The sequence below is a fragment of the Sitodiplosis mosellana genome, unplaced genomic scaffold (genome assembly GCF_009176505.1).
Source record: "Sitodiplosis mosellana isolate CC-2019 unplaced genomic scaffold, AAFC_SMos_1.0 Smas_scaffold_5, whole genome shotgun sequence".
In the NCBI taxonomy this organism is placed as follows: domain Eukaryota; kingdom Metazoa; phylum Arthropoda; class Insecta; order Diptera; family Cecidomyiidae; genus Sitodiplosis; species Sitodiplosis mosellana.
Genome location: NW_022595248.1, coordinates 5,575,558 through 5,586,889, shown reverse-complemented (window position 1 = coordinate 5,586,889; position 11,332 = coordinate 5,575,558). Strand labels below are relative to the sequence as shown.

At 37.1% G+C, this 11,332-nt stretch overlaps 2 protein-coding genes across 7 annotated transcripts; one reads left to right on the top strand and one right to left on the bottom strand.

The window, feature by feature from the left end:
* Window positions 1-1,338: 1,338 nt before the first annotated feature.
* LOC129567100 (tudor and KH domain-containing protein homolog) lies at window positions 1,339-6,960 on the bottom strand. 6 transcript variants are annotated; one of them, XM_055443679.1, is made up of 6 exons: window positions 6,758-6,960; window positions 4,211-4,907; window positions 3,531-3,960; window positions 3,207-3,313; window positions 2,994-3,116; window positions 1,339-2,914 (listed from the first exon to the last, which is right to left on the bottom strand). In XM_055443679.1, the coding sequence occupies exons 2-6, from the start codon at window positions 4,896-4,898 to the stop codon at window positions 2,478-2,480; spliced, it is 1,785 nt and encodes a 594-aa protein (XP_055299654.1). In that variant the 5' UTR covers window positions 4,899-4,907; window positions 6,758-6,960; the 3' UTR covers window positions 1,339-2,477. The 6 variants fall into 6 exon arrangements, with proteins under 6 accessions (XP_055299654.1, XP_055299658.1, XP_055299657.1 ...); XM_055443683.1 differs by having other exon boundaries at window positions 4,292-4,907; window positions 6,758-6,909; XM_055443682.1 differs by lacking the exon at window positions 6,758-6,960 and adding an exon at window positions 6,372-6,698.
* Window positions 6,961-7,140: 180 nt separating this feature from the next.
* LOC129567125 (2-phosphoxylose phosphatase 1) lies at window positions 7,141-9,386 on the top strand. Its single transcript, XM_055443731.1, has 2 exons — window positions 7,141-7,486; window positions 7,608-9,386. The coding sequence occupies exons 1-2, from the start codon at window positions 7,393-7,395 to the stop codon at window positions 9,272-9,274; spliced, it is 1,761 nt and encodes a 586-aa protein (XP_055299706.1). The 5' UTR covers window positions 7,141-7,392; the 3' UTR covers window positions 9,275-9,386.
* Window positions 9,387-11,332: the final 1,946 nt, after the last annotated feature.

Genomic DNA, 11,332 nt, shown 5'->3' with positions numbered 1-11,332 from the left:
GTCATTTATCATGAACATTGTGATGCGCAAATGGTTTTTGAATTTCTGATAAACGGTGCTTGCGAGCGACATCTTTTGAAAATTGTAAGCGATGAATTTTGAAAAACTACAACGTAAAATTCAAATTTATAATGTATTTCATATAAGTGATTTGATCTATGATCATTCGTCATTGTGTCATCATTCCGAAAGATCATCTGCTTTTGTCTTTACGGATTCCGATTCCAGTGGTGATTTTGAACATGATTTTTCTTCTACTTCTTTCTCGTCCTGATTCTGTTTCATCTAAGTAAATCTACGCCTAAGCGCAGAAAATCTGTTGCGAAATTGCTAACAGCGCAGAAAATCTGTTGCGAATTGCTAACTGTGCAGATTCAATTCAATTCTTCTCTCAACTCATCCAATCGACCATTTTCTTCATCTTTGTGCGTATTTACTCGCCTCAAAACATTGTTATTACAATATCGAACAGTGGATTTTTCAAAAAAGTTTATTCACAAGTTTTAAACAATTCCATTTGTCCACTGGGTTTGTCTAAAGTTATTTCAGTCTTCCATACAAATTAGAAGGTAGCGACATCTGCATTCATAGACAAGTAATATGGTGTTCAGAAGTTTGAAAAAAAAAATGCAAGACTGAAAAATGAACGTTCACAGTGCACGTGCACACACTCTGTTCATGGCAGTTTGTGCATTTATTTTGGTTGAAGTATTGAAAATCAAACGGAGTACGTAGTATAAATTGTATCGGAGAAAAGGCTTTAAAAATCAGAATTTGAAGATTTCTTAAGTCAATGTTCAATTCGCCATTGCTTGACAAGAAAATTTTATCTAAAAATGAAAAAAAATGAAAAAATCAATTATTTTAACAACAAAAAATGATGCATTTGTTCCCAATTCTATTTCTTCAGTATGGAAACATCAAAGTGACAAAAGAAAAGCTAATTTCAAATCAGCGCTCCATTTTTTTTGTAAATATTATTTAAAAATGCATTGACCCCAAAGTGTTTAATTTCGTATTAATACAAAAATAAAATTAATAGCATATTGATTAATTAAAATTTATGTCCCGGCAACGAAAGCTCCTCCGTCAACCGTCAGAAGTGTACCAGTGCAGTGTACGCGACAGCACGGAAGAAACCAGACAAATTGACATGTCGAAAAAAATACCCAGGGTGCGGAGTCACGCGTCGAGGGCATTCACACATGGTTTCTGTATTCCAAAATTGCTTAAGTTCACTTAAGCGGCTCCAATATTAAATCTGACCATGGCGAACTTGGTTTTTCTACACATTATTCAAAAGTATGTATATACAAATATTCAAAAGATAAGAATGCATTTAATTCTCATAAAACTGGTTTATTTAAATGTCTTTCGTAACATTTTGCGATAAACGTATAACCTTTCATCTAAGCTTAAATTAATATTAAATTCAACATTTGAAACAATCTTCATAAAATAATTACAAATCAATCTCTATTGAACGGTGTTTCAAGTGCAGTAATTGGCCAGCGTTTGCCTAATGACTGCTATCAGCATCAGGTGTGACCCATTTTAAATTTGTCTTATTTGAATTTAATGTGAATTGTGCGAAATATGTAATTTTTGTTCGCTAAAAATACACTTTTTGTTTACATGCTGATGCTAATCCGCATACAACCGCTGAATTAACAGCCCCGTCCAAACATAACATTCACTCTAACCTAAATCAATGCGTTCGATTTGGTTTCTAACGCAAAATAAATCAATCAAAGGCATCTGGTTTTAAATTAAATTTGAATTTCCACTTTACTCAAATTCGGGCACTTTTCTATTCATTTTGTTCAACTGCAAACTCTATAACGAATAAGCCCAGCCCATCGTTCTACTCTATGCACTACAATCGGTTGTTTCATGAGCATAAATATTTGCGTCTTACAGCTAATATACATATATAATATGATAGATGAGGTGGTATTTATATTTATAGGTAAAAGCCTGTTTGTGAATATTTAGGGCAGAGATTTGAAGAGAAAAAAATTGCGTATTTTCATATTCGATTCCTATGCGCGAAATATATCGATTAAAGCGTGTGAAAGTTGAGAAATAGAAACTGTATTGGCTGAACACATTTTGCGTTCAATGAAGACTCTGAAAATAAAATGTGAATTGATTAAAACCATGTGCAATGGCGAGTTTAAGTACAAATGAGTCTTAACCATGACTAAATTCTACAGTTCCAAGTTTCACATTTTGGCAACTACTTCTTTAACTTATGATATTTCATACCATGAGAATCTACTTATATAACTAAATAGTGAGTTGAACTGTGAACTGATGAAATTCATTCAAAAAAATTCAAGTTTTGTAAAGAAAGTTCCTAAATCAATTATGTTACAACAAATCACAAAATGAGTCAACATTGATTTTGATTTTAACGAGCCAACGAAATACAATGAGGATGAAAACGATTTGTATTTGATCAAAATCTGCTTTTTTTATGACTCAGAGTCCATGAGTTCACTCCAGCTTTTATTCGCTAGCAATTGTTGCGTTAGCAGTTCCTGAAAATTACCGCTTTTATCGTCTCCATTTGATAGATTTTTGACACTATTGTTTTTCTCTTTTGTTGCTTTCTTCTTCTGAATGTTGTTCCTTCGGGGACTCGATGAAAATCGTGGCGATCGTTGACCATCTGAACTGCTGCCATTCGATTTTGGCATTGGGCTGGTGTTTCGACTATTTTGAATATTAGCTGTTAATTCGAACATCATCGCTTTCTCGGCAACTGATCCAGTTGGATTTGATCCACCATCCAATCGCAACACATTCTCAGATGATGAATATCGTGACAACGGCGTCGGTGCATCGTCTTGATTTGCTGGCACCGCAAAGTTTTCGAGAATTAAAATCGATGCCAAACTCACTTCGTGGTCTGAAAAAAAAAATGTTTCGGAAGGAAAACCATTGGTAACGTTGACACTTTGAACTAGGTATATTCACAAAAAACATACCGTCAATGATGTCGTACAGTTCAATACCAGGAATCGTTGAACTTTCTCGTTGGTTTGCGTCATAGGTTCTGAAACGTTCTCTTGTTTTCACTGTTTTGGCATTTAGCTTTTTCCATTTGGCAACTGAAATGACCCAGTTAGTGGAAATCATTATTTCAATGCATAATTACTTCAATGGGCAAAAAGAACATGTTATTTCTGAGTTTTACTTACCATGTGTCAGTTCTTCAAACTTGTTGATTGCTTCGTGATTCCATTGAGTCCCTTCAACCGGATGAACTGGTTGAACGTTTGCCAAAAAGCATTCAATTGCTTGGTATCTGTAGAATATTTGTGACAGTTCGAAAAAAAAATCACAGTCGGAATTAGTAATAATATACAAAAATGCGATATTTTCTACGAATTTTATCGAATGAAAAAGCAAATGAGTAATCGATTCGATTTTCACTGAATTGCTTTCAGAACGAATAATTTGTTTCGTTCAATGAAGCAAAAAAATAAACCGCAACATAAAAATTGTGCAGTGGCAACACTTACCGCAGAGTCAAAAAGTCAGTGCGAAGTTCATAAACATCATGAGGATCAACATAGATGCTATCACCGAAATCCAAAAAGTACAAATCTAAAGCGACCCTTCGTGGATCGTATTCGTTCGGCACAATAGCCACAATTTCGGCGCGGTACCATTTGTTATCATACTGAAAGGCGGCGGCCACGATTTGTCCAAGATACGGATCTTTAATGCGATGCCGGTCCTTATTCTCAGCTTGGCTATAATACTCAGTCATTTCGTTGATCAACTCATCTAACTTTTTAATTTGTGGACTAACAATTTGCACCCAAAATCGTGCTGGTGATGCAACAGCCGACACATATACTTCCATTTGACCGCCAAGTTTACTTGGCATCCGGTTGAAATTTTCAATATTCGACAGCAGTCCCGCCGATAGCGTTGGCTGTGGTGAAGCTACAAACAAAATGGATTCGTTTAATTCAGATGCGAGACGAGTGTAAATGTATGTGTTTTTTTTATTGAGATGACATGAAACAAAAAATGGTTGTTGTTGGGTCGACAAATACAATATAAAATGGTTATTGTTGGGTCGACAAATACAATATAAAATGGTTGTTGTTGGGTCGACAAATACAATATGGTTTTTTGGTGTTGGGAATGTTAATGTTATAAATGATTTAGTAAATATCAATATGTGAATTACATGATTGTTTGAAGAGACTTTCCACGGAGGAATTCATGGAGGAATTAATTGGCGAATTTTTTTGATTGTATCTTGGCTCACGTTTGGATTCAGTTTCGCGATCGATGAGATCTTGGCGCACTTGGTCTTCAATCAATCGCTTGGCTTTTTGGACATTCGGAAATGTGCCGGTAATATTGACCTTGCGCATGGTTTTATCCTCGAGTCCACCTTCGATGCGAATCTTTGTAGCAGTTTCATGACAAATATCGCGCAAAATTTTCAAGCTAATCTTTTCGTGTGTCGACTTCGGAATGATGATGTCCTCGGTGACCGATTGTGAACGCTTGATTTCATCGTTAATTGAACTGGCTGCTTTCATGACGCTTTCGTACGGGCCGGTAATCTCGCAAAATTGATTTTGGCCATCTTTATCGCGGAAGGAAATTTTCACACCTGTTCGTTCTTCGATGGCTTTGACATTCGCACCGGCACGGCCCATCACCAATTGCAACGTATCATTCGGTATGGTCACATCGATTTTCGTATTTTTCGACTGAGTTTTTGCCTTCCATTTCGGGCGAGGTGATGCACCATCCACTCGATCCTGCGGTGCATTCCGTGTTTTGTACCATTTGTAGAACAACGCTGCGCTCGCCGTACACAATGTAATGCCTACCACAACCGGTAGCACTTGAACATTCTTCATCTCTTTTCTCTGTATCAAAAAGATAGGAACAAAATACAATGAAATTAGTTTTTGTTCTCAAATTTAGCTTTGAAAATAAATAACTTTTTGCTATCACAAGAAAGAGAATTTCGAACAATAAATTATAATTCTTGGCTGCACGCAACCGTAAACCACTTGCGTCGAAGTTGATTGTATAACACGACCTCGATATACAGAAATGTAAAGAGAAAAAAAAAACACACACACAAAAATAGTATATCTCACATTGAGCACCCGTTAAAATTAGTGTGTTTGTCAGCAGAAAAATTGCACAAATTTTTTTTTTCTGCGGGAAATAAATCGTTATCAAAATCCAAAATGCAATGAATATTTTTAGACGACAAAAATAAAACTATAAGCGGTGTTTTTATCACTGCAATAAAGATAAAAAAAAATATGAACAATTCGCTTTGCGACGATAATCAAGTAATCGGCGATAATGTGACCAGTCAAGAGAATAATCGTGTTTGACATCACAAGACACGAATCGTTTGTATCTGTGTATATATGGGCGAATTTCACACAACTAAATTTAGAGATCAGCACTGTGTATGCTGAGATGACATAATCAGTTGTCAGCGCGAGCGCGCGTATTCACTGAATTTCCTACACAAACATTTACTTTGTGTCTGCTCAACCGACGCTGAATTCTTGGTGTTGTTGTTTTTTTCTCTCTTTCGTTTATTGCTTTTCTTTGCGCTACTCCAAATAAACGATTTCACTGTCGTTTTTGGCAATTTATTCTACTTGGACTTTGCAGTCTACGACAATATCTCGCATTCGATATGAACATTTATTCAGAGCCAATGTCATTCCGGCGATTGAAAAAAAAAATATACACACAACAAAGATACACAATTTTTTTTCGTTCATGCACGCACATACTACAACCCAATTTCCTATATACGGCGCGATTTTGTCAATGAAGTAGGGGGAGATGTAGCTTAATTACGTTAACTCTGTCTCTCTCTCTCTCTCTTCCATTCAAAACTTTGATATCGCTCTTAATTGAGAAACCTATTAAGTTGCAAACCGTTTTGAGTAAAGATATTAAAACAAGTAGAAACTAGTTAAAAAAAAAACAAAGAAGGAACAAATCCAAACGCTGTAATAGTTTCTCTGGTTGCAGCCACTTAAATAACGATGCACAATTTAATAACAATCAAAACGGCATGGTCGATTGCACTTATCACATCGTGCACGGTTCATTGGATTCGACGAAGTCAGAAGCGAATCGAACGTTGTTTCTTTTTTTTTTCACTGTGTTAAGTTAAAATGAGCTAAATTATTTAAATTTATTCGAAACTCGAACACAAATCACTGAAGCACGGCATTCGGCTACTATCATTTTAATGGCACCAATCATTTTTCATTCGAAGTTCTTTATTTTCAATTTGTATGTCGAAATGGCTGAATCAAAAAACCCAATCGAAAAATCATTCAAAAGACTACCAATTTCAACAAAATCAGTCAGCAAATCAAACTCTGTCTCGTGTATTTCTCTCAATTTAAATCCCACAACACACATTCGGTGGGAAAAAAATCTTCGTTCTCGATTCGCATTCAAATTATGACAACGGATTTATTTTGCGATACATTTTGCACTGATTATTTATGAGGGAAAATAACAAATAGCACATTCTATGGCATCGCTCACGGTTTATTTTGAGCAAGTCAAGCAATTTTCCACCTCGTCTAAATCAAACGCAAGCACTGTGTCGACAGATTGAATATTTTCGTTGGGTGTTGTTGAAACGACAGTCGTTGCAAACGACGCAAAAAGTGAAAAACACACACGAATTGCACGATATTCAAAATTTTGTTTAATTTGTACTTACTGTTGTTCAATGAATCGTCAATGAAAAATTCGCTGTTTTCCGTTCGTTTGTAAATAAAAAGAGAGAAATGATCGGAGTAGCCAAGTCTCCGTGTCTTGCCTCGTGTTGTCGTTTTGGTTCTAATACATCGTCGCAATATATTTATGGTTTGACATTTGGGTTGCGCGTTGAAAACACACATGTTCGTGACTATGCCGCCGCAAGTGGTATATGTGTCGTTGAAACAGGCACCAATACAACGATGATGTCATTATGCTAATACCCAAAACAGAAACACACTGACAATAAATGTTTACATGTTTTCACATTTAACGCAACGCCATCTCGTATCGAATGGCCGCAGCCATCGTATTTCAAATGAGAATTTGGCATATTCTTCTGTCCTGCGCTCTCGTTTTGTGTTAAATAGAAAATCGAATCACAACGAAACGAGTGTCAGTGAAAATTTGTACCCACCAAGCAAACAATGCTTTGAATCGTGCAAACTATTTCCAAATTTTAAACAAACCAAACATATCATTAGCCATGTAACACGAAATCAATTCTACTTTGAGCAAAATTAGACAGAATTTACCTAGTCGTATTAAGAGTATAAGAAAAGAGTTTTAACAAAACAAAACAAATACAAATACAAAATGCTGCTACGTGAAACGATACGATTCTTTTCACAACATCGAACACTTTACTGTTACTTGTGTCTGAGTTTATGGATTTTCTTACTTATCCTCGGTAACCAGTTGAACATTGAATCATTTTATTGGATTATTTATTTCATTTCATTACTTTTAGTCGATTCGAAACGAGTTTTCTGTAAACACTCATTAAATACAATATATTCTTTTGATTTCAGGAATGTACAAATACATTAGCACTGCAGATTCAAAGTCAATATTCAATGTGCACCAGTATCAGCCGTTTGCGGTCGAGGATGAAGTGACCAAATTGAAGAAACTGCAAACTGATTGCAATCCGTATCGGTCAATTGTGCGAAAAGATGACGGTGGCATTTTGGATGGATGGAAATTGCAAGGTGTTTTAATGTTAACTCGTCATGGTGACCGTGGCCCAATGGCTCATGTGCGTGGAATTTCATCGATTGATTGTGGTGCTGGTCGTCAAACTAATGTTCTTCTCAATAAATATCGCACATTTCTCCTAAATACCACGGCAAATGCTCCGGCTGGTCATTATATTTTCAATAAGAATGGACCATTCCACAATTTTCCATTGTTGCCTGCCTTTTCGAAAGCCTGTCTACTCGGCCAGTTGACCTATAATGGAATTGCACAAATGCTTCAAGTCGGTGATCTTTTGCGTCAAGTGTACGCACATCCATTGGGTTTGCTTACGAAACCGCTTGCAATGCCAAAACTTTCAAACACAACACAAACCCAGGCGGCATATCCGCCCGAAGAAATTATCATTTATTCAACACGTTATCGTCGTACATTTCAATCAGCAATGGCATTGATGTATGCCTTTCTACCGGAACGTTGGCTATCGCTAAATTTGCAGGAAAGTCATTCGTTGGCATTTTGTTTTGCCGATTGTGCATGCCCCAGAGCCGATCAACTAAATAATTTACTCGCCAAGGAATTCGCCAAGCAGCTGAACAAACATCCAACAATTGCTGCGGTCGTTCAATGGATTGGATATAATGTGTTACAAAATCCAACGCCACGAATGCAACCGCTTGAAGTGCGCGATGCTATTTTATCATTAGTTTGCCATAACGCACCATTGCCATGCCGGCGAATTACATCCGATTATATGGGAACTACGGATAATGACCGAACATCAGCCGCCACAACAACCGAATCGAATGATTTAATCAACATTGACCAAGAAGATAACAATGTGAACAATGGGCCGAATGTAGTTCAAGGTGACAGTCAATCGAATCGTATCGTTGATCCCGATTCCGACTCAGTTGAACCGGAAATAGAAGGTTGTGTTGAAGCAAGCCATGTCGCCGCTTTAATGTCATACACTCAATGGCAAGGCAAAAGGGAAGCAAAACACAAATTGTCACGACAACAAGGTTTACTGCGTGCCTATGGCCTCATTCGTAATATTGTCTCTCATATGCTGAGGATAATTTCCGGTGATAAAGTTAAATTCGTTCTATATTCGGGCCATGATCGAACGTTTCAGTTTCTGTTGACCGCATTAGGTATATACAAACCAACGGGTGAAAAAGATCAACTTCCGAAAATGTCCTATTTTATACCGTATGCGTCGCGAATTGCGTTTGAAATCTATAAAAGTGATGCGAGCAACGACGATAATACGGAGTATTATTTTCGTGTTATTATCAATGGCCAAGATATAACACGAATGATTGAGTTTTGTGAAGGTGGCCGAAGTCTACGAATTAACAAAAATGCCAGAGGCAACAAAGCCGATCTATGTCCAATTGAAAATATCATACGTTTCATTCACGATGATTATTTTACCCTGTTCAATGCAACAAACCAAAAAGACGCCTGCTCCATACACCAGAATAACGAATTTTAAAGCAAATTTCTATTTTAATTCTACAATCAAGACTACAACAAACAGATCTCTAATTATGTGATACAGCAAGAAAAAAAAATCTTTGTAAATAAAGGAATCGAATATTCGAAAATTGTTTGTTTTTTTCTTCCTTTTTAGTTTTGATAGGATTTCTTTTTTTATTTTCCTCTCAGTCAAGGGTCATCGACTCTAGTCCAGATTTTATTATCGAATATGAAATTGTTGTCGCATAAAAATCGTTGTACACACACGTTGGGTCGGGGAGAGTGTGTGTGTGTGGAAAAGGCCATTGTAAACACATTTTGTACACATCGCCTGGTTTGTTTAATACTCTCTTTCGTTGATTTGTCACGGTTTCACACACAGTGTGTATGTGCGCCCGCGTCTGCCGTTCTGACAAACAGTACGGGAATGTGACGGAGTAAATGTATACATGTAAGCATGTAAGTGCAATTGAACCATCGACGGTTATTTCACAGCCGTTTTCGTTTCATCGACATCATCAGCATTTTTTTTTCTCTCTCTCTCTCTCTCTCTCTCTCTCTGTGTCTCTCTCTGTCTTTCGTTTCATCGTCGTGTTTGGTACGGTTGTGGTTGTCGCGCCGTCGTTCGCTATCTCGCTTCTTTCGTTTACTCCACTTTCAATCCCGAAAACGTTAACATGTTGTACACAATATGCTCAATGGCTTGGCGTCGAAGACAATGTAGTAAGAGGAAAATAAAAAAACACGAGCGACCCGAAACCGAGCACACTGCGACGATATGAAAACGTGGAAAAAAACACACAGACAGTACACGCGTAATGAGAAGCAAATGAAAAAAAAAACAACGGCAACACAACCAGCAGACGTGAAGAATATGTATGTACACGTTCAAGTGTTCAAGTACTTGACAAAAACGTCGTGAATTTAAGCATCTGATTTTGATGATCTCCTGATACAGTACAGTACTTTGTATTACTTTAAATTTTGACAGCGATGCGCTTTTCGGAGCGAAACGGGTTTTGGCTCAGTTTGGCGGGCGTGATTTTTTTTTGTTCGTTTCTGTGCGTTGCCGATCGGTTTTCGATGAACGGTGGAACGGTTTTATTTGGCGTGCAAAACGATTTTTGAGAATGGTTTTTTTGTAATGGATGATTTTATGGCGAATTTTATGCAGATTTTTTTAATTTCATTTTTTAGAAAAAATTATGAATTTCTAGTTTAAAATATTGAAAATAATTATTTCCAATTTCACGCTTTGCCAACCGATTCTCATGCATCAAATGAATTTTTGAACAATGAAATGCAGTGTGTTCGAATGGAAGCTCAGCACTAAGGAGAGGCGACTTGTGGCAACTATTTCTCCGATTGTTTTTTTCGTTTCTGCGTATCCCACTCTTCGTTTTTCTTGATGAGTGATAACGAGCACAATTTTTTTCTTTCATTGTTCGTCGGTTGTGTGTTTCGACAAATTCGTTGCTCTTTTGTTCATTCAAATGAACCACTCTCTCGCTGGCGCGCAAGAATATACAAAAAAGATGAATATATCGGCATAGCAAAATGAATGTTTGTGCGTTTTGTGCGGCCCCACTCTCGATGAAATCGTGAATGTGGCTCTCCTCTCCACGTAGAAAATCGGTAGTGGCGGTAGATGTTTCTGTTCCTTCTCTAAAAAAAATCGCGTTTTTTTCATTTGCACAATCACTGCGGCGGTGCAATATTCAATATTATGAACAGGCGTTCAGAAGTGCCAGCACACAGTGTTTCGTGTTTTCGGTAAATTGAGTAGCGTTTGTGTGCACTCATACGTTTGAATTTATTCGAAATAGAAGCGCTTGTGTCTGTGTGCTTGTTGTTTATACAAAGTCAAATGCGCACAAACGCTCCTCACACACAATGCTGTGTTCGAGCTGAACTGAAGCGACTGGTGTGAGAGAGTGCCACTTTTTCGTCGATATTTCCCTTTCTCTTCATCATACAAAACAGTTCATATCACATACAGAAAAAAGGGAATTCGACTCTGAATGCCCCTTTGCCGAAGTGGCCAAACAGGTAGTGAAACAAATTTAATACTATG

Excerpts from the sequence above, each read along its gene's own strand:
- LOC129567100 (XM_055443679.1), bottom strand. The coding sequence starts at position 4,898 with ATGAAGAATGTTCAAGTGCTACCGGTTGTGGTAGGCATTACATTGTGT. Across the intron at positions 3,961-4,210 it reads AAGTCTCTTCAAACAATCAT|CTTCACCACAGCCAACGCTA; the intron begins GTAATTCACATA and ends TTTTGTTTGTAG. Across the intron at positions 2,915-2,993 it reads ACTGTACGACATCATTGACG|ACCACGAAGTGAGTTTGGCA; the intron begins GTATGTTTTTTG and ends TTTTTTTTTCAG.
- LOC129567125 (XM_055443731.1), top strand. The coding sequence starts at position 7,393 with ATGCTGCTACGTGAAACGATACGATTCTTTTCACAACATCGAACACTT. Across the intron at positions 7,487-7,607 it reads GATTTTCTTACTTATCCTCG|GAATGTACAAATACATTAGC; the intron begins GTAACCAGTTGA and ends TTTTGATTTCAG.